A 20,273-nucleotide genomic window follows, 5' to 3' on the forward strand; every position below is an offset into this window, starting at 1 on the left:
TTTACTTTAGAGCATCTATCAGTCTAATAAATAATAATAATAAAAAAATATAGTTAATCATGCTTGTATCATTCTCTCTCCTTGTCTCTACTGCACGTCCCCCCCCCCCCCACACACACACACACACTGCCTGCAAGCAGGATGCCACTATACTCTCTCTCCTCCTCCTTCAAGCCAGATCCCACCACTTTCTCTGTCCCCATCTCCCTACCAATCCAATACCATTTTCTTGCTATCATTCACCCCCAAGCTGGACCCCACCCACTACACTCTTCTCCCCCTTTCTCCCTTCCACATTGAAGCTAGTAGGTAACAGGATCAGAAGCCTCGTGGTTTCACAAGGAGAAAATCTTTGATGAACTGATCAGCGTAGTAAATCAAAGATTGGAGGGGGAGGGGTGGTTGCAGTAGATATTTTATATGTATGGAAAGAAGCTTAGGTGTTAATTTTCAAAGGGGTTAGTTGCCCAACTTTTAAAATTTAACTGAGCCGAGTTCCTAAATTAAGCTTCCTAGTTTAAATTTAAATTGAAGGAAAACTGAGGAAAAATGATCCGCATTCAGCCTGCCGAAATCCATGAATGATCTCTATTTGCCCTCCAAATCCATGCGTAGCCCATGTTCACCCCGCTGGAATCCATGCATAAGCCGCATATGCCCTGCCAGTATTCATGCCTCATGCATGTTATGAGCCGCATTCATTCCACCGGACCCCATGCAAGATCTGGGTTTGTCCCATGAAAGACTAAGGAGAAGAGGTTGTGAAGAGGGAGAATAAGCAGAAAATAAACACCCATGTTTTCCTTTGATAGGGAGCCCAGTTAAGAATTTATCTGTTAGACGAATAAAATTAGAAATGTACCAACAATCAAACTCCCCCCTTTCTAAGAGTTCTTCTAAAGGATCATGACACTGGAAACCTAACATCCTTCGTTTCACCTCTGTGAGACATCTATTAACAAAGCTTGGAGAATTTTTTTTTTTTTTCCATGTCACATCATCTCGCCAGACCTAGGTGGCAAATTGGGGAGCACCTGATTTCATTGATTGGTTCCAGCGCTGTTTCTGCGCAGTTGAAGCTAATTATACAACCGGATGGTAATGAAAGGCCTTGCCATCTGTCTACTGATTTTAATAGAATGTCAGCACATAGCAAAGAGGAAGTAATTGGATTGACAGACACAAAGCCGGTTATTATCCTGTTATTATCTGATTGAAAAAAAAAAAAGCCGGCAGAGATGCATGCGACTGTAGCATAACTAATCTGATAATAATGAAGCTGCTTGTTTCAGGCGTGCGCAGCCTGCAGCATCGGAGTTGCGTGGCTCTCGGGGCTTGCCAGTCTTGCAGAAGGACCCTCGGCCATCCTCCAGTGCTGTCCTTACCGGAGGACGCATTTCGGCGGTGATTCTCTGCAGCTCTTCCGCCAGACTCCCTCTTCTCCTTTCTCGTCAATCCTCTCTTCTCTTTGTGCCGGAATCTCATGGGTTTTAAGCTGGCAGAGGGCGCTGGGCTAGCGAGGTCAGCGCAGCTGGTGACGTCGGAGCCCCTTAGAGCCAAGATGGCGATCAAGTGAATGAACGGGGGGGGGGGGAGATTGCTGGGAGCTGGCAGTTGTGGTGGCATTAGTGCCAAACCCCAGAGGCATTTAATATTCCCTGAGATTAGTATCCTAATCCCTCCCAGATTATTATTTAAACCCTGAATGTCAGGGATTTCCCTTCCCCGGCCTCCTTCTCTCTCCTTGTAATGAGGTCTTACCAAACAGCTGGCATGAAGAAAATGTCCATTTTTGAAGCTGCGACAAATCAAAGATTTATACATAGATTTTTGCCATCGACCGAGAGAGTGGCAGGCATAACTTTGAATAAATGTACAATCTTAAGTAAAAAAAAAAAGTTCTAATAAATCTCATCAGAGGAGGAAAGTGTTTGTTTCAGGCACAGTATAGTTGGCAGTAAGACACATGAAATAGACACACGCTGCAGAACTCCCATCAGATTTTACCAACTGGGGAGTTTGGGGTGTGGCCCAGGCCTAAACCATTTGCAGGAATTTTTTTTTTCTGTATTACTTCGGAGTATTCAGTTTCAGGTGCAGATGGATTTGACGAGGCTGTAGAATGTAATATGGCCGCTTAGCATCAAACTGTAACTTGCAGAAATGTCTTTGTGTGAAGAGAGGTGTGAGCAGCAGTCTGCAAATGGGCCAGCGTTCTCTTTACTCTGGCCCAGTGAACGTCTTTGTGGCTATAAGGAAGACCTGGAAAGACATTTGAGTAGGCCTCCTTCAGAAAGACCATGTTCCTTTAAATAGTGTGCGTAACTCAGCACATATATATACATAAGGAGGTGCCCCTAAAGTTATGTCTGTATTTTATCAACTGTGGCCTAAAAGTATGTGAATAGGTTTCAGTACACACACATTCTATGAATGCAGATATCCGCATATTTATGAAAGCTATTATAACAGTACAACACATTTTGCACGTTAAATAATTGTAACATGTCCGTAATAACCCTCAGTTTATGCACGGATGCAGGGATTTTAGAAAGTTGACTGATGTATGCACGAATCTAGCTTATGAAATGCTTGTTTCTGCATGAACTTTATCTAAAATATTTCTATTCCACCTTTTTCAATAAAATTGATTTTATGCAGCTCACCAAAAGCTGTGGAGTGTGTGGTTAATAAATTTTGCATATTATTATTAGAAGCATCAAAATAAAAACTAATTCCGTAACAAATACATACAATAAACATGACATAAATAACCAGATGTAAAATCAGGAAGGAATCACGAACTACAAGAGGTACCGGCCAAATGCGTGAATTACATTTCCAAAAATAAAAAGTAAATCTGTTTCTTGTTTAAGCATTAGGGTAAACTGTTCCAGAGCTGAGAGAGACTGGCTGCAGATCACTTGGGACCGAAAATCTTTGAAGGATGATAACGCGAGCTGCTATTTCTCAGTAGAACATGATGTCCGAGTCGGCACATAATGGGCTTAGGCACTCCTTAAGATATAAAGGTCCGTCATCCTGCAAAGCTTTGAAAAGCAGAACAAGGACCTTGAATTTTCACCTCGCAGCCATAAGCAGCCGGTGTATAGTGTACAAATCTACTCTTCTTTTATCTTTCACTCCTCCAATTCACATTCAGTCTTCACTGATGGTAACAGTTCTGTTGGTACGTATGACTGTGCAATGAAAACTGCTCCCCGGAACCCACCTCACCCCGAGCTACTAGGGGCTCCTCTTACAGTGCTATAAATAGTTAACTTTTTTGTGAGCCTCTGCAGAGTCTCTCTCTCGCCAGCAGCCCGAACCGCCATTGCGATAAAATCCTGTTTGGTCGGTAACGCAGCGTGCGATGGCCTTCTCGATTTGCGATGTGAAAATAAGGTGGGCGCGATAAATTTAACTCGTGTTGCGAAAAAATACCTATGCAGTACCAGGAAAGTTATCTTAACCATTCCCCTCTCTTTTTTTTTTTTTTTTTTTTTTATTGCGAGTGCTAGTTTTGCTATATTTATAGCAAAATGAGGAATCTGGGCCTAAGTTATTTAATTAGGCTGCTGTACAAATTCTCATGGGAACGCCAGTATAAAGCAGTGCATAAATATAATTGAAACAGTGGGCAGGAGGACTCAGAAAAAAAAAAAGATATTTGAAAGGCGCACACCCTTTAAAAAAAAATGTATAAAACTTTAAGCAACACAATATGTTAGGGCAAGAAGGAAAGGGAGCAATAGAGCTAAAACAAAAAGCCAGTCTGATATGTAGAGCAAGCTAGAGAATATTGCTGTTTTCAGACAACAGCCGGCAGACTGATTACTGGTGTTCATGGAGGCATTGCAGTAGCCTTAGCCTCAGCAATTAGCCTGAGCAGCGCATACCCCTCATCTCTTGCTTTTGTGCCAAGTTGACAACCCGCATGGAAGGCAGACAGCCTCGCACATCTGCTTTCTCCACAGCTTCACTTGTTTAAATAGTGCAATTACTTCGTCATAAGTACTTTAGTGACACCCAGCATAATCTCTCTTCCCTTTGCCTCTGTCACTCAATTTCTTTGTGACCTTGCAAAAATCACTTCATCTCCCTGGGCATACGTTGACTGTGCTCGGGTAATAGTAGAAATGTTCCTTTTCTCCTTACCCTTTTAAGTGCCAGTGGTCCTGCCTGACTCTTCATCCCAGCGGTGACTGCATGGCCGCTTTTCTATCTACCCAGTCCTGATTGCTTACCCCACCAGGGATGGGCACAAGAATCCTTCTGCAGGGCCACCGAGGGGGTATCACAGTTCAACAAAAGTAAACTGTATGGGAGTTTGTGTTCCAAACAGAAAGACATTTTTGCCCAAGGATAAAGAGTCCCAGTTTCAGGAGATACAATAAGAATTGTAAACTCTATCCAAACCATGCAGACATCCAGAATCAGAAGCAACTTAACAATCACTTTGAGAAGCCAAGACCACTGGCTGCAGTCACAAGTTCTTATCAAGCATGACATCTTATTTTCATGTATTTATTTAAAAGAATTCTGCCCCACGTCTACCAAGTTCAAAGCAGGTTACTTCACCAACATAATGCACTTCCTCCCATGGCCTTTCTACTGCTAAACCCAGAGTCTGTTTCTTACAGTTACTCAGGCTGGTGGACAGACCCAGGAAAAGTCCTTCCACTATCTTCTGGTGGTTGGAAGTTTTTTTTTGGAGACAATCCCCTTTCCTCCTGTCGCACAATCCAGACTGGAACCCCAGGCAAGGCCACAGCTCCTATCCTGCTGCTTCAACATGGGCAGCAGGACCTTTAAACCCACCCCCTTTGAACTTGTAGCAATCACTCGCCCATCTCACTGGACCTCCCATTCCTGGAAGTGAACCCTGAAGGTGTTTACAAAGTGAAATGTACAATATATTTTTATTACGATAAGATGGCATATCTGTTAGTTTTACATATTCTCTTAAAGCCTCCAAAAGCTGAACATTACTGTAAAGAGACTTTAATTTTCAGACATACCATTTGCAGAGAAGGCATTTTGTGTAAAATGTTTTCTGTGTAGAAGGAGCACTTATTTGTAGTGAGAAATTGCTTGGCATGCTCTGTTAGCAACACTGAGTGGGTTGAATCAGGACAGCTCAGGAAATTCTGGTAAGGAATTCCTGTGGTTTTCTTCTCTTGGGTTTCCAGTGCTGTCCTCCTCCTGAGCGTGCCACTGTGCTTTGACAGAAACGCTGTTGGCAATTAAAACCTTCTCCAGCTCTGGTGGCATCCTCTGGGCATCGTGTCCTTGGCATTTGAGCTAGCATGTGCCATTTTGTGCATCACTTCGCTTATAATCTCGTTCTCTCATGTGCAGTATGGGCACGAAGGCTGTGAGATGTAGCTGCCGCATTCTGGGGTCAATAGGTGTGCTTAGGACTGTGTTCAGTTTTGTTTTGTTTTTTTCTCTCTTGTTCTTCCACTCATCCACCTCTGGCGAAGCACTTTGTGACTTGAGATGCTCATGATAATTCCAAGGATGTGATGACTATAAAAATGAAAGATTAACCCTAAAGGGTCTGGTTTATGTTTAACCTCTGCACTGTGGACAATGGTGGCCTTGGTAAGAGGGAGGTTTCGCACATTGTTGTGTGGAGGTTTTCATTTTTGGGGTTTGACTTTGTTATTACAACACTTCTCTTGAGACCACAGCCAGAAAAGAGATTAAGCAGGCAAAAGAGTTAAACGTTATCAGGTGAATTTTCAAAAATTTACACTCGTAAAAATAAGTCTGTACACATGTAAGTAGGCACTATTCAACATACTCCATACTTTATAAAGGTAGAAAATACACGTGTGTATTCAGTTGCATGCACATATATGTTCATAAAAGGACAGGCTAGGGGCGAACATGCACGTAAGCTGCTATTTAAAAAAAATACATGTGAACATTTGCCAATGTGCTTGCATCTTTTTTACTCCTGGTGGAAGGGATATTAAACGTGTTTTTAAAGTATATTATTGACTGGCTGGAAGAGCTGGGTAAACTGGGGAGAGTTTAGAATCAAAAACCAAGAGGGCCTGGATGACCTGGGGAAGGAATGGGCCAACTGGTAGACTAATTTCCTTGGCGTGCACATGTTTTTATTTATTTATTTCCTTGGCACACACATGTTTTTATTTATTTATATACCAGTGTTCTGGATCAATCACATCGGTTTACATAAGTAAATATTACCTTTTAAAACATAACATAAAATGCAAAATAACTTGCATCAACCTAAAATACCTTATCAAATACAGCATCAATAGAATAACCTAATATATGGTAAAATTACACAGTATGAAACCTAAAATTTTATAGTAAAAATACAATAAAAAAACCCACTTCAAAATCTATAAAATCTTATAAAATAATCTGTATTCCTTCTCCAGCTGCCTGCTTTGCAAATTATATTACATTCCCATCTTTTTCTCCAAATGCATGTAAATCCCAGTATACATTAGTAAGTCCTACTTTACTTTCACGTGCAAAATAGACGCACACACGTTTTTAAACTAGGTAGGGAAATGATGCACATTCAGTGCAGTGAGTGATGGTCAATCCAAAGTCTACATAGGTGCGTGCCCATGTTGAGAGCTAGAAAGATGCATATTTTCTAAAGCACGTGTTTATCATATGCGCAGATTATAAAATGTTTGGAAGTTATCCTCCCTACGTAGGATAGGAAGCATGTAGAGTGCATAGCTTATATTGTTAAAGCAGTGATGTACGATGATATTAAGAGAAATTAAAAAAGAAAAGAGAATGACCTACAACCAGTAGTTGATGAAAGACAGGCACTTAATGCTTCAAGCTGCAGCCCTTGGTCATGCCTTAGCCTTGAAACAGCAGGGCTATTTACCTCTGAAACATTCCCGTTAATTTGTCAGGAAGTGCTGTCCTACGGGCTTGTAGCTGTAAAAATGTGTTAGCCTCGTAACGCTGTCATCAATACTCACCTACCGGCTTGATTCATTTTTAACTTTTTTTTCGTTCGTACTATTCAGTCCATATGTCAGTGTGTCCAAAGGCATAGCTTTCTTTCAAATGGACCTATCACGGTCAAATTTGGGGCAAAGCCCATCCTTGGATGTGAATTTACCGATTGAAAATGGCTTCATCCTGCCCCGGTTGAAAAGCACCGGACAATCCATGCATGTGCGTGATTTTCATGTCCGTCCTTTTGCTAGGTTGTGAGACATTTTATTGGGCTAAGATAAGAATAAACTAAAGATCTTGCAGCACGTGAGCTTTGTAGACCATTCAAAGGTGTCTGCAACTTACTTATTTCTTTTTGTAGAGTGTGATAAAGCACAAGTATCATTTACTTCCGACATCAAACCCGAGCAGTAATCAGGGCACGTGTGAAAACAATAATCAAAAGTGCAAGTGATCCATATTAGAGACCTTAAGAGAATGCACGTTGCATACGCACAATACAGGTTTTATTCTCACTGATTATGAGGGAGGGAGCAATTTATAGAAATTCCTCCCCTCCTGAGAGAACAGTACAGGAATGACATTTGGTTTCAAATGGTGTTAGGAGTTAACGGTACTGCTTCTGCAAGCTTTGGCTTGACACTAATTCTCAGCAAGTCTTTGTGACATCATTCAATGCTTATTGGTCAGGGAGAGGCTGTTGCTTCACTGCAGTCCAATTCTGGGGCCTTCTTGCTGTGACATCATTCAATGCTTATTGGTCAGGGAGAGGCTGTTGCTTCACTGCAGTCCAATTCTGGGGCCTGCTTACTGTGACATCATTCAAGGCTTATTGGTCAGGGAGAGGCCTTGCCTCACTGCACTCTAATTCTGGGGCCTGCTTACTGTGACATCATTCAACGCTTATTGGTCAGGGAGAGGCCTTGCCTCACTGCACTCTAATTCTGGGGCCTGCTTACTGTAACATCATTCAGTGCTTAGTGATCAGGGAGAGACTGTTGCCTCACTGCACTCCAGTTCTGGGGCCTGCTTACTGAGACATCATTCAATGCTTATTGGTCAGGGAGAGGCTGTTGCCTCACTGCACTCCAATTCTGGGGCCTGCTTAATATGACATCATTCAATGCTTATTGATCAGGGAGAGACTGTTGCCTCACTGCACTCCAATTCTGGGGCCTGCTTACTGTGACATCATTCAATGCTTATTGGTCAGGGAGAGGCCTTGCCTCACTGCACTCCAGTTCTGGGGCCTGCTTAATGTGACATCATTCAATGCTTATTGGTCAGGGAGAGGCTTTGCCTCACTGCACTCCAATTCTGAGGCTTGCTTACTGTGACATCATTCAGTGCTTATTGGTCAGGGAGAGACTGTTGCCTCACTGTACTCTAATTCTGGGGCCTGCTTACTGTGACATCATTCAATGCTTATTGGTCAGGGAGAGACTGTTGCCTCACTGCACTCCAATTCTGGGGCCTGCTTACTGTGACATCATTCAGTGCTTATTGGTCAGGGAGAGACTGTTGCCTCACTGCACTCCAATTCTGGGGCCTGCTTAATGTGACATCATTCAGTGCTTATTGGTCAGGGAGAGACTGTTGCCTCACTGCACTCCAATTTTGCGGCCTGGTTACTGTGACATCATTCAATGCTTATTGGTCGGGGAGAGGCCTTGCCTCACTGCACTCCAATTCTGGGGCCTGCTTACTGTGACATCATTCAATGCTTATTGGTCAGGGAGAGACTGTTGCCTCACTGCACTCCAATTCTGGGGCCTGCTTACTGTGAAATCATTCAATGCTTATTGGTCGGGGAGAGACTGTTACCTCAGTGCACGCCAATTCTGGGGCCTTCTTACTGTGACATCATTCAGTGCTTATTGGTCGGGGAGAGACTGTTGCCTCAGTGCACTCCAATTCTGGGGCCTTCTTACTGTGAAATCATTCAATGCTTATTGGTCGGGGAGATACTGTTACCTCAGTGCACTCCAATTCTGGAGCCTTCTTACTGTGACATCATTCAATGCTTATTGGTCGGGGAGAGGCCTTGCCTCACTGCACTCCAATTCCGGGGCTTGCCCAGAGTTGCAGAAACAGAGGCCGAAGTGGAGGTCAAGCTTTCTGGCAGTGTGTTTGACAACTGCTCAAGCAAAGGCTTGTATCTGATAGTTACCAGGCTCCTGGGCATGGAATAAATATTATAATGATTAATAAAATAATCTCTGAATCTTTTCCACAGCAGCATGCTGTGTACTTCTGCCTCTATATTTAACATGCTGCAGGATTGTATAGTCTGCGGCAAAAGAACACCTTGTGGTCTGCCTTATTGTGCTCTTAGTTCTGTGGGAATCTCAATGATATTTGTTTCTTTGTGAAGCAACACAAAACTGCAAGATGCAGAAACTGTACATGTGGCTTCTACGAGCCTCATTAAAACTCAATAAAGTACATTAGATCTATATTTTAACCCCCACCTATCCCCACTCTAGGGTTGTCTATTGCAAAGGGTCTGCCTGAATATCGCTTTGAAAGATTTTATTGTAAAAGCGATTCATACATTTTTATAAATAAATATGTTGGTCCAGTGCTGTATTATCTATGAGTATTATGAGTCCATGGGGGCCAGCAGGCTTTGTTTTCGGGTTTTTTTTCAGGACAGACAGATCCTTTTTTTTTTTTTCAGGACAGACAGATCCTTTTTTCAGGACAGACAGATCCTCTTCTGTATATAGTATTTATTCTATTTTATTTCACTTTATATATTTATTGCTCCGTTCACCCCTTCTTTATTTTCCTACTCCAAGTTAAGGCTTCCTTGTTATAATGTAACTGTATGCTCCGTATCTCTTGTTGATTGGTTAATTTTATATTCTGCTTAGTTCATTGTAAACCGAGTTGATTTGATTTGTATCAAGAAAGTCGGTATATAAAAGCCTCAATAAATAAATAAATAAATAAATAAATAAATCCAGTTCTGGCTTGACTCCATTGCATAGCCTTGCATTTAGAGAAATCAGAACTTCAAGGCCATGCGTGGACTGAGGTCAGACCAGGACTGGATTTGCCTGCCCTATAAAAAATAAAATAAAATAAAACAAACCACAGCCAGTTGGTGAAGTTGTGTATGCCTTGGAAAGAGCACTGCGCCACTGTCTGTCCTCTCACTGCGTAGCTGCTGCTTCTCCAAAATTAGTCAAAGAGCACGTTAACTTAACAGGTTCCTCTGTTGTAATCCTCCTAATCATTTTTTGCAAATGTCACTTCAAGGCGCCCCATTCATCAGTGGTGTCCTTGATAGCCATGGGCACGCAGAGCTAGTGCCCCATATCTGTTGGCCAGTGCCTGCGTCTCAGGCAGCCCAAAACAGCTCTTTGGTTTACTGCTCTCCAGCCCCTCCTGTCCAGGAATCCTATAGGGAACAAAGAGGGCAGGTACTGGAGTCTATAGTCTCACCTCCTCCACTCCTGTAGGAATAGAATGGGGAGGGGGTGGGTCTGAAGCAGACACTTCAAATAGCAGGTGGGGAGAATCAGAAGAGAGGGGCTGAAGAAAGCGTGGAGCCATTGTTTTCTTCTCTTGCCTTGCCCCCTTTTTTTCTTCCCCCATCCCTTTTCAGCAGGCAGCACTAGGACAGAACAGGAGGGGAGGAGCTGAAGCAGCTCTCTGTGGTCCCAGCACTTGCAGTTTAACACACACTATTCAGTGATGCAGATATCGAAAATGCTCACCCCTTCAGGCTGCAGATGACGGAGAATATGCTGTGCAGCAGTTTCACTGAGTGTAGATGTATTAGAAACGCTCCCCAACATCCAGGGTTCAGAAAAGCAGCTGCTTCTTGAGTTTTTCCCCACATTTTAAACAGATCTAGCAGACCCAGCACATTCCTCATGCTGACTCTAAAATTAAGAATGAGCACTTAGATTTAAACAGCTGGGTGCACCAAAGTCATTAGGACATGTGATCTGAAGCAGCCTCTCACTGGTGTCAGAATGTCTTTTAAAAAAAAAAACCCCAAACACTTGATGATACAGTCGTGGGTCATGGCGGCACTGTTCTCGCATTGATTTGTAATGATAACTGGTAGTGCCGCTTTAACAGAATGCCGACCAATCAAGGACCACAGGGGCAATGGTGTTTAAGGAGAATATCCTCCTCTGTTCTAACTGGATCAATCGTTGATTCTTGATCTGATCCAAAATACAATGTCTGAAATCTGTAAAGACGTGATCAGCTTCAGTGCAGTGGCTTATCATTTGGAGCTTTCCTGCTTACCTTATTTTCGATGAGGCGAGGGCTAAACATCCTGTTGGTTTTGACTTATGTGCAATACAGCGCATGGACACGCCACAACATAAACACGGGTCGTCATGCGATTGCTTAGAACTCTTATTCGAATCGGGGCCATCCTAGAAATTGGAGTACTGGGCCACTAATGGCTTGCCTCACGTGGACAACTGAATAGCGTGTGTTAAATTGCCGGGGCTCTCTAGATCATTTGGAGAGCTTGTTGAGGTAGCAGATATCTGGAAGAACCTGTAAGTTAAAAGATGAGGTGAGTAGAAAATAAAAATCAGCATATGATTATACATGAACAGTGCCCGTCAGCCCCACGGACCACACCTGATGATGCCAAACAAAATGTATTCTTAGGTAATCAGTGCTTAACAGAAAAGCTTCCTCAGTTTAATCTTGTGATCCACCTTTTCATGCTGGTGTTAGATCTGAATGCTGGGGTTTTCTCTCCTTTCCTTTTACCCTATTTTCCATGTCAGCATTTTAAATACGTGCCTCATTTCCATGCCAACCTGGAAGAGTGGTTTTTGAAACAGTAAAATATATTTGTCCAGTAGGTGAACCCCGGCATCTGACATCTGTCTTCTTTTCCCCAGATTTATCCAAGAGATAGAGCATGCGACGGGCCTAGGCCCTGCCAAGCAGTGCCCGCTGCGAGAGTTCCTGACCATCTACATCAAGAACATCTTTCTGAATCAAGTCCTGGCGGAGATCAATAAGGAGATCGAAGGGGCCACCAAAGTGTCTGATCCCTTGAAGATCCTGGCCAGCGCAGACACCATGAAGACGCTGGCAGTGCAGCGTCCGCTGCTGCAGGTAAAGCAAGAAGCAGCATGTCAGAAATACGCCTGCCCCAAGCCATATCCCTCACTCCCTGTCAATTTAAAAGGGGCTAGCCTGCCGGTCATTTTCACAACACCGGTGACGTTACAGGCAGGGATTAGTCCTCTCAGATTGCAGTTTCAAAGCCATTAACGGGCCTGAGTTGGCCCGGGCCGAACACGGCTTTCCTCTGTCTAGCCAGAGGTGTGTCCTTTTAGCTTGATTAAAAAGAGGCAGGCCTGAGAGCGTGTTTAGGGTTGTAAACAAGGCATTTTGGCTATCCTATTGCCGGCAGGGCAAAGAACCGTCCTCGGTAAGATAGAAATACTGTACAGCAGCTACAAGGCTCGTTCATTTGGCCTGTTACCTCCACCTGCTGGAGTACCGTGGACTCTTCCTGCTCTCCGGATGTGCCCTCGCTCCCTCCTGAGAGTTTTGCATGACAGTTTTCATAGCCGTGGCTTTTTTCTCTTTGTTTCTGAAATGGTGCCACAGCGGCCCTGCTTGCGGCTTTCCAAGGCAAGATAAGGATGGTGCTCGTTCTGCTGAGTCAGAAGCCATCAGAGAGGGAAGGGGAGCGTTAAACAGTTCCAATCTTTAATCGCCTGAAGACAGATACCATTGAATAAGAGAATTGGAAGCTATCTGCTCTCCATATAAAATAATCACCTTTCAGGGGATTTACTGCAGTGCGAGCCTGCAATTCATATTGAAAGGCTGCTTATCTCCTTGCCCCCTTCCCTCTGCTGTCCAAAAGAGAAAGAGTAATGGTAGAAAGCAGAATGGTCCCAGTTCAAGGTCAGCTGGCTGCCGGGTCATTATCGTCGGACTTTAATTAGACTCTGTGGAAGCTCACTGTTGGGCAGTACAATGCGGACCCATTGTCATCTGCCAGCTCTTTCTTTGAGGGAGAATTGCCTTCCACGCTAATTATTAGTTCGCAGACTAGTGATGCGAAGTAGCATTCTTCTGTTTTCAGGACCTTAGATTGGGTTGTGAAGGGGCATTTTATATTGAGGTCAAGGGGATAACAAAGTCTGATATTTACTTTTGAAAATGGGGAATAATTGCAATTTGATGCACTTGATGGAATGCAGATTTCTTGTAAAGCAGCCGTACTTGCCAATTAAAAAAGACAAATTCCATGGTCGGATAAACGAAATCGTCACGGTTCCCTTCTGCCTTGTGAGTTTGCTTGCATTCAGCAGGACTGATGGTAGTTTTAAGCTTTTGGGAAGCTCCGCCTGCGTGGGCTGTGACCATCATGCCGCATCCGCGTAACTCGGGGAGGTTCCCCTGCCAGTCCTCCTCAGCACCCCATGCAGGGGGAACGCGAGCTGAGCCATAATAAAAGATGCACACCTTTTACCCTGCCCCCAGAAGTGTAGAAGTCTGAGAGAGAAAACACCTGAGGAGAAAAAAGAGAGGAAAACTCTGAATAAGACCAGAGTGGACGCAAATGCCATGTGCATGCTCTGGAGGTAAATCTTTTGCATGTCAAAGCTAAACTTTAGTGCATAGCCCAGTAAGCAGCATTTTAGTATTATTTATTTATTTATTTATTTATTTATTTAACATTTTTCTATACCGAACTTCATGACAAGCTTCATATCAGGCCGGTTTACATCAAACTTAGGGATTAACTGAACATAATCATATAGCAGGAAGGCCGAAGCGCAGATACAAATAACAGGGAGAAAGAACTTGGGGGCTAGAGTAGCCAGGAAATAAAGGATAGAAAAAACTGGAGAATGAGAACGTATGAATATACAGTGGCTGGGTCGGACATTTAGTCTATTGGGCTAAATGCAAGAACTGTTGCAATGTAGGCTTAAGGGGGGAAGGCTTGGGCAAACAGCCAAGTCTTGAGTTTTTTTCGGAAGGTAATCAGGCAGGGTTCCAGTCTTAGATCAGTCGGCAGGTTGTTCTAGATGATGGGGCCAGCTGTGGAGAATGCCCGTTCTTTCGTGGAGGTTAGACGAGAGGATTTAGTTGGGGGGACTTGAAGGGTTCCTTTGTGTGCCGCTCTGATGGGTCTTGCAGATGTGTATAGTTTGAGTGGGAACTGAAGGTCTAAAGGTAGTTGGTTGTGTATGGATTTGTGGATAATGGTGAGTGCTTTGTGCAAAATTCTGTATTTAATATGTATTTAGTATGCACGGGATGGGGGTCATTTTCAGAGCCGTTTTGCATGCATAAAACTTGGTCGCATGCATGAAAGTGGCTGTTGTAAAATGACCTGGTTTTTGCACGCACTGAGGACAGGCATTCTGAGGACGGGCAGGGGCAGGCGGGGTCTGCACGTCTGTAAATACGTTTTGATTTGAAAAAGTGTGTGTGTAATGTGCACTTGGAAATTGCTCCCTTTAAAGAGGTGGAACTTGACACCAGCGAATGTGTACGTGCACTAGGCCCATTACACGCATAAATTTACTATGAAAACACCTGGGAAAGTCTGCATGTACACAGTGCATACGCAGGCGTTACTGCTCTGTGGCCTGATTGAAAATTACCCTCCACATTTTTACTGATGCACGAGTTTTAGTGCCTAGGCCCTTTGTTCAGGAAGTTCGTTGTACCTTCTAAGGATACAAATGAGCTGTCCGATGTCCTTCTGCGTCAAGCGAGGGCACAGCTTGGCATGGCCAGACTTTGAGTCAGTTTCTTTGAAGACTCCCCATTGCAAGCTGTCATGTTAAAGGTTTCAGTTTTCCCGCGGTGTCTTCCATTGCCCCGGCCTTGGAGCTTCCGTGATGTAAGCACAAACGAAAGGGACTGAACTCCCCTTGACGCACACGTCTGCCTTTTCACTGAGCACTCTGCCCTGTAAGCACGCTGCCAAACGTGAGAGGAGCCCCGGTATGTTCAAGAGGAGAGTTCACCATCCGTGCCGCCTCTCTGGATTTAAGAGCGACTTTGTGGAGCTTCTCTAACGCAGAGGGTCTCTCGCCAACCTAGTTAAATTGAAATCGCTCCAGCAGATTGGGAAATATGAAAAGAAGACCACAGGATAACCCTGGAAGCAGCTGGTTCTATGGTTGCTTGCCCATTCAGACACAGTGCTTGTGGTAAATGTGTTAGATCTTCTCCCCCTGTGAGCTTGAACAGACCCGATGGGTCCCAGAAATCCTCCTCCGTGCCCCCGAGCGTTCCCTCCCTCCTTGCATGCACGAGCACGAGGACTCGCTTGAGATAATTCTGCTGCTGCCCGCACCGATGACTTCACAGACTGAGCTTGACACGCTGCCAGGGATCACTTACGGGCTTTCCCCAGGAAAAAATTAACAGCGGCAGTTGCATATTGTGTCCATCATGTTGAATTTATGGCAAGAAGAGGAGCGGCAGCTGCAAGTTGCCTGTGATCGGTGATCAGTGGTCGCAGTCCCCAGCACACGTGCCCATGCGTACCTCTTATTGTAGGCATCTGGTGCCCATTAGCAAGATATTTGTCTTGTTCTGCGTCCAGTGACTGGACAGCGGTATGGCAGTGATCCAGTTGTAGCAGAAACGTGACTGTGCCTTGGAGGGAAATACCTGCCATTACTGGAAAAGCATCAGAGGCCTTAGAATTGCTTTATAAAGGGCTGAGGTTTGTGGCAAGCAAAAATGAACTGAAACAAGTGATTAAGGCCCTGCCATCGGACTTCAGTACTGCCTCCTGCACCCAGTGCCTTCCTAACCATGTCCTTTGGTGGCTGAAATGTCCCTGTCCACCAATCACTTTGAATTTAAATGGCGTCACCTCTTAACTATATCCTGCCTGCATCGTTCATCCCCCGTAGACAACTGTGTAAGCACTGTCTTAAATATCAGTGTGATGGGTTTTAATTCACAAAGATCTGGCGCACTGGTAGTTTGGTAATGAAGAACTGACTTGGAGAACCGTGCGTTGGAAATATTTATGTACTAACATTTATAGTCTGCCCAGTGCAAGACCAGTTCAAAGGTGGATTGCATCTAATGCACAGACCTCGTTAAAAGCACATCATCCCCCTCCTCACAAATATAAACAGATTAAAACAAGTAGCAAATGTACTCCTGCATTATCCGAGCAGGCTACGGTGCAGTTTCAGCATGTTAAGCAAAGCCAGAAAGAGCAGGTGCACGCCGGTAACAGAAAGGAAGGTAGGCTATAGAAAATAAATGAATCTTCAGTAACTCGCCAGCCCCTCTCCCCACGTGGAAGGGAAGGTGTCCCTCAAGGCAGGGCTTACGGCAGCAAGCAGCCTCTTACGGGATTTCTGATTTTCAGTCTCTTGGACAGAGGAAATTCCTCACAGAAATCGCTCCGCTGAGCGCAAGCTGCCATATATTTATGCAAAAGCGTGCTTAAATACCACGGACCATCCTCTCTTAGAGGCCAATATTCAAAAGCCTTTTAGATGGCTAGCTCACAAGTTACAAAACACCAATTCCCCAGTAGAATTTTATAACTTCTCAATTATTGAGTTTTGTAGGACCTTCATGAATGCAACTTGAAAATGTCAGCAAGCCGTATAAACCTCTGGTCCAACTTTATTTTAATTTATGATCAACAGTTCAAAAAAATTATTTTTTGTTTTTCTTTTTATATATATTTTTTTAAATATCACGAAAGGTCCCGCTTTGGTTGAAATTCTTGCGGAGTACCTGTCCCCCGGACCTTCATGATATTTTAAAAAAAAATATAAAAAGAAAAACAAAAAATAATTTTTTTGAACTGTTGATCATAAATTAAAATAAAGTTGGACCAGAGGTTTATACGGCTTGCTGACGTTTTCAAGTTGTATTCATGAAGGTCCTACAAACTCAATAATTGAGAAGTTATAAAATTCTACTGGGGAATTGGTGTTTTGTGCTTGGTGTTAGTTTCCTCAGATTTCCGAGGTTTGTTTTGGGGCCCTGTGTTTGATTATAGCTCACAAGTTAGCCCTCTAAATGACAAGTTATATTATATTCAGCCACCTAGCCGTGTAAATTATAGCGAGATAAGTCATTGTCCAGCTATAATTTAGCCGGATAAAAAAGAGGCGTTCTGGGGCCATGACTAACTTATATTTTCTTTTGTAACTGGCTAAGTTACCTGGATAACCGGCCACTTAACCAGTCATCTTCAAAAGATATACGGTTAAGTGTCAGTCCTTTAAAAAAAAAAAAAAAACAACAAAAAAAAACAAAATAAAAACTTCACTGCGGGTCTCCCAGCCTAATTTCCACCCTACCCCACAAATATGTAAACCCCTGGCTGGCCAGGACCCCCCCTCAAAACACTCAAAATTAAACTAAATAAATAAATAAAAAGACCTTAATGGCAGCAGCCCTTCTCCACACGCACCAAAGCCCTCCCACCCACCTAGTTCCTGAATCGGCGCTCTTTTTAAAACCCGGGATCACGGCATTGTTGCTTTAGGAATAGCACTGGAAGCGGAAGCTTACAATTACGGCTGATGCTTCTCGCACGATTGCCGGAGCTATTGCCAGGTGAAGTTTCAGGGTAGCCACAAAGAGATTTGTAGGAAAATATATCCCCATACAGCGTGGGCGTTGTGGAAACCAAACTGGCCTGGTAGTCCTGAGAGAACCAGGTTAAGAACCTCGGGCCTATCAGACAACGCGAGATGAAAAAGTGAACTCGGTCACCCCTATATTTTATAGACTTCATTGGCTACCCTCGGATTTTTAGAATGAAGTTTAAACTTTTGTTCTTCTTGTTTAGGGCTCTTCAGACTGGTCAGCCTCAATATCTTACAAAATCTTTTACTTCCTTAAAAGCCGCCTGGTGTGTTAAGATCTGCACAGCAGGCACTGCTCATTATTCCTCCTTCTAGCCAAATACTCTTGGAAGAGAGCCGACATTCGGCTTGATCGTATGCTGCTCCATCTTTAAGAAATACCTTTCCACTCTCAATCAGTATTGACAAAAACTACTTGACATTTCAAAAGAGTCTTGAAGTGTGGTATGTCAAATAAAATAATAATATAGAAATCTAAATACGGCAGAGTCTGCGCTGAGCGAACAGCACTGAGGTAACAGCTGATCCAGTCTAATTGTCCTTGCTAACAGCTCTACATACTGTTTGCACATATTGGTGATATTCAGCATCCACAGATAGATCAGCCGGTCAGAACGCCAAGGCTTTTGAGCAGCAGGAAAATGTTTTCTGACTCCTGTTCTGGAGCAGTTTGAACTCGTGAACTGAGAAGCCCAACCCCTTAAGTGCAAAGGAAAAAAGAAAGCCCTAGTAAAAATGCTCAAACCATGAGAGTCTTATTCTGTTCTTAATCTGGCCCTACAGATTTGGTTACTGCTCGCTCTTCAGTACTCATAAGTTCAAACAGTACCAGGGAAAAGGGGAAAACCTCTATTGCCTTTTTGGAAAGAGGCTCTTTGCTTGTGTTTTCTTTTGCTCTGAAAGTGAATCAGATCTTGTGTTTCCAGGCCGCCGATTGCCCCTGTGGGGTCGGACTGTGTTGGGAGCCAGATTGTGCGTGCACGAGCAGAAGAGAGATAATGACCTGTGACAGGGCTGCGGGCAGTGACTGAAACGCATTAGCACGCCGTCAGTGCCGTCTTCCAGATGTGGCAATGGGGCAGTGGGGGGGTTACAACAGGGCTAAATTGGCTATTAAAGGCAAGGGTAGCTTTGCCGTCTGATAGTTGCGCATAGGCAAAACCGTGTGAAGTGAATAAGAGGAGAGAAGGGCCTAAAACCCCAAAGCAGTTATACCGATAGAAAAACTTATTCAAAGCTGGAAGCCTGGCCTGCGGAGATGGTCAGCTATTCATCTCCGTAACTTTCTGCTTGCATTTCCAGTTTCTCGGCACCTTGGAGTCTTTACGTTCCTCACCGCAGTACATTTCAAGAAACGTTGATCTTCTTGGCAAAATTGTACAAAAAGCAAACTCAGTTCATGGCTACTGAATTCTCTTTGTTCCCACGCAGTTTGTACTGTACCAAGGATTGGGATCACCCGTCTGAAAAGAGAAAGGAGGGGGAAGGCTTTTATGTTTTAATTTGCAGCATAAATGTTAGCAAGTGTAATGTTAGAATTATTAATAGTGCTGTTCAGTATGGTATGTCTGCCCTCTATCTGAATTTTTATAGTTTTCAAGTTTAAAATTGCTTCTCATGGTAAAAAAAAACAAAACATAGAATATGATGGCAGATAATGACCGTAAGACCCATTCCATTTGTCCATATCGTATTTACGTCCGTTCATTTCAGTCCTTCGCTAGTTTCTTAGGAACTTGTAGAGAAAGCAGATTGTAAAGAGACAAACAAGATCTAGGAGATATAAGCCTGGAGGGAGGTGGATTCAAGAGTATTAAAAGAAAACATTATATTTTAGGTGGTGGATGCATGGAACGGTCTCCCATTGGACAGGATGAAGGCAAAAACAAGAGCAGAATTCAAGTCGTATCATATTTCAGTTTGCAGAAGCTATAGTATTAAGAGGCCTGTAACTGATGTTGATACTGTGATATATTTGTACATCTCTGCAAAGATAAATGTATAAATGTGATGGAGCCTTAATAATCATATTTGTTCCAGCTGCTGTACTATTGTTTAAAGCATTGTTGGTAATTATTTGCTTTATAGAGATCTTGGGAAGGTTCTCAGGCCATCTTGTAATATTGCAGTGCCATCTGGTGTGAATAATTGCACAGAAATGCTAAATCCAAGGGGTGTTTCTTGGAAATACGCCCACGTGCAGAATGCCATAGTGGAGAGAGATTTAGTCCTGGGCATGGCCGCAGGGCTAATATGGCAACTGGCCCTGTTGAAATTTGTATTGGAATTTTAAAGTCTTGGTGTTTGTGGCGATTCGATGGTTTCCATTCCTCTGCGTTTCATGAATGCATTAGAATTACTGCTTTTGCTTTCATTGTGATTTCCATTGTCGATGCTGCTTTCATTAAAAAAAAAAAAAGAAGCAAAAAGAGGTTGAGTCAGCCCAAGTTTGAAACTTGTGCGCAGTAGCGCCATTCAGCAAGACTTCAGCCCGGTCTACTGCCTTTGTGTACATTCATATTTCAAGCATCTTTAACAAATCTATCTAAAGTAGATGGGATATCTCGCATAGTGGTGGCACAAGCAGCACATTGCTACCTTGCCAATGAATCAAAAGTGGAGTAGGTAGCAGATACAATGGCTGCAGTTTTATACAACGGTATTTCCAATATGTTGCAATCTTCGACATAAATGTTTCCTATG

At 43.4% G+C, this 20,273-nt stretch overlaps 1 protein-coding gene across 1 annotated transcript in view; it reads left to right on the plus strand.

Annotated features, from left to right (window-relative positions):
* The window catches only part of EXOC4 (exocyst complex component 4), a 779,245-nt gene that overhangs the window by 551,224 nt on the left and 207,748 nt on the right, over window positions 1–20,273 (plus strand). Inside the window, exon 11 of the mRNA XM_029615101.1 lies at window positions 11,853–12,072. Coding sequence (XP_029470961.1) covers window positions 11,853–12,072 — 220 coding nt within the window. The remainder of the gene's footprint in view (window positions 1–11,852; window positions 12,073–20,273) is intronic.

The sequence above is a fragment of the Rhinatrema bivittatum genome, chromosome 9 (genome assembly GCF_901001135.1).
Source record: "Rhinatrema bivittatum chromosome 9, aRhiBiv1.1, whole genome shotgun sequence".
NCBI classification, from domain to species: domain Eukaryota; kingdom Metazoa; phylum Chordata; class Amphibia; order Gymnophiona; family Rhinatrematidae; genus Rhinatrema; species Rhinatrema bivittatum.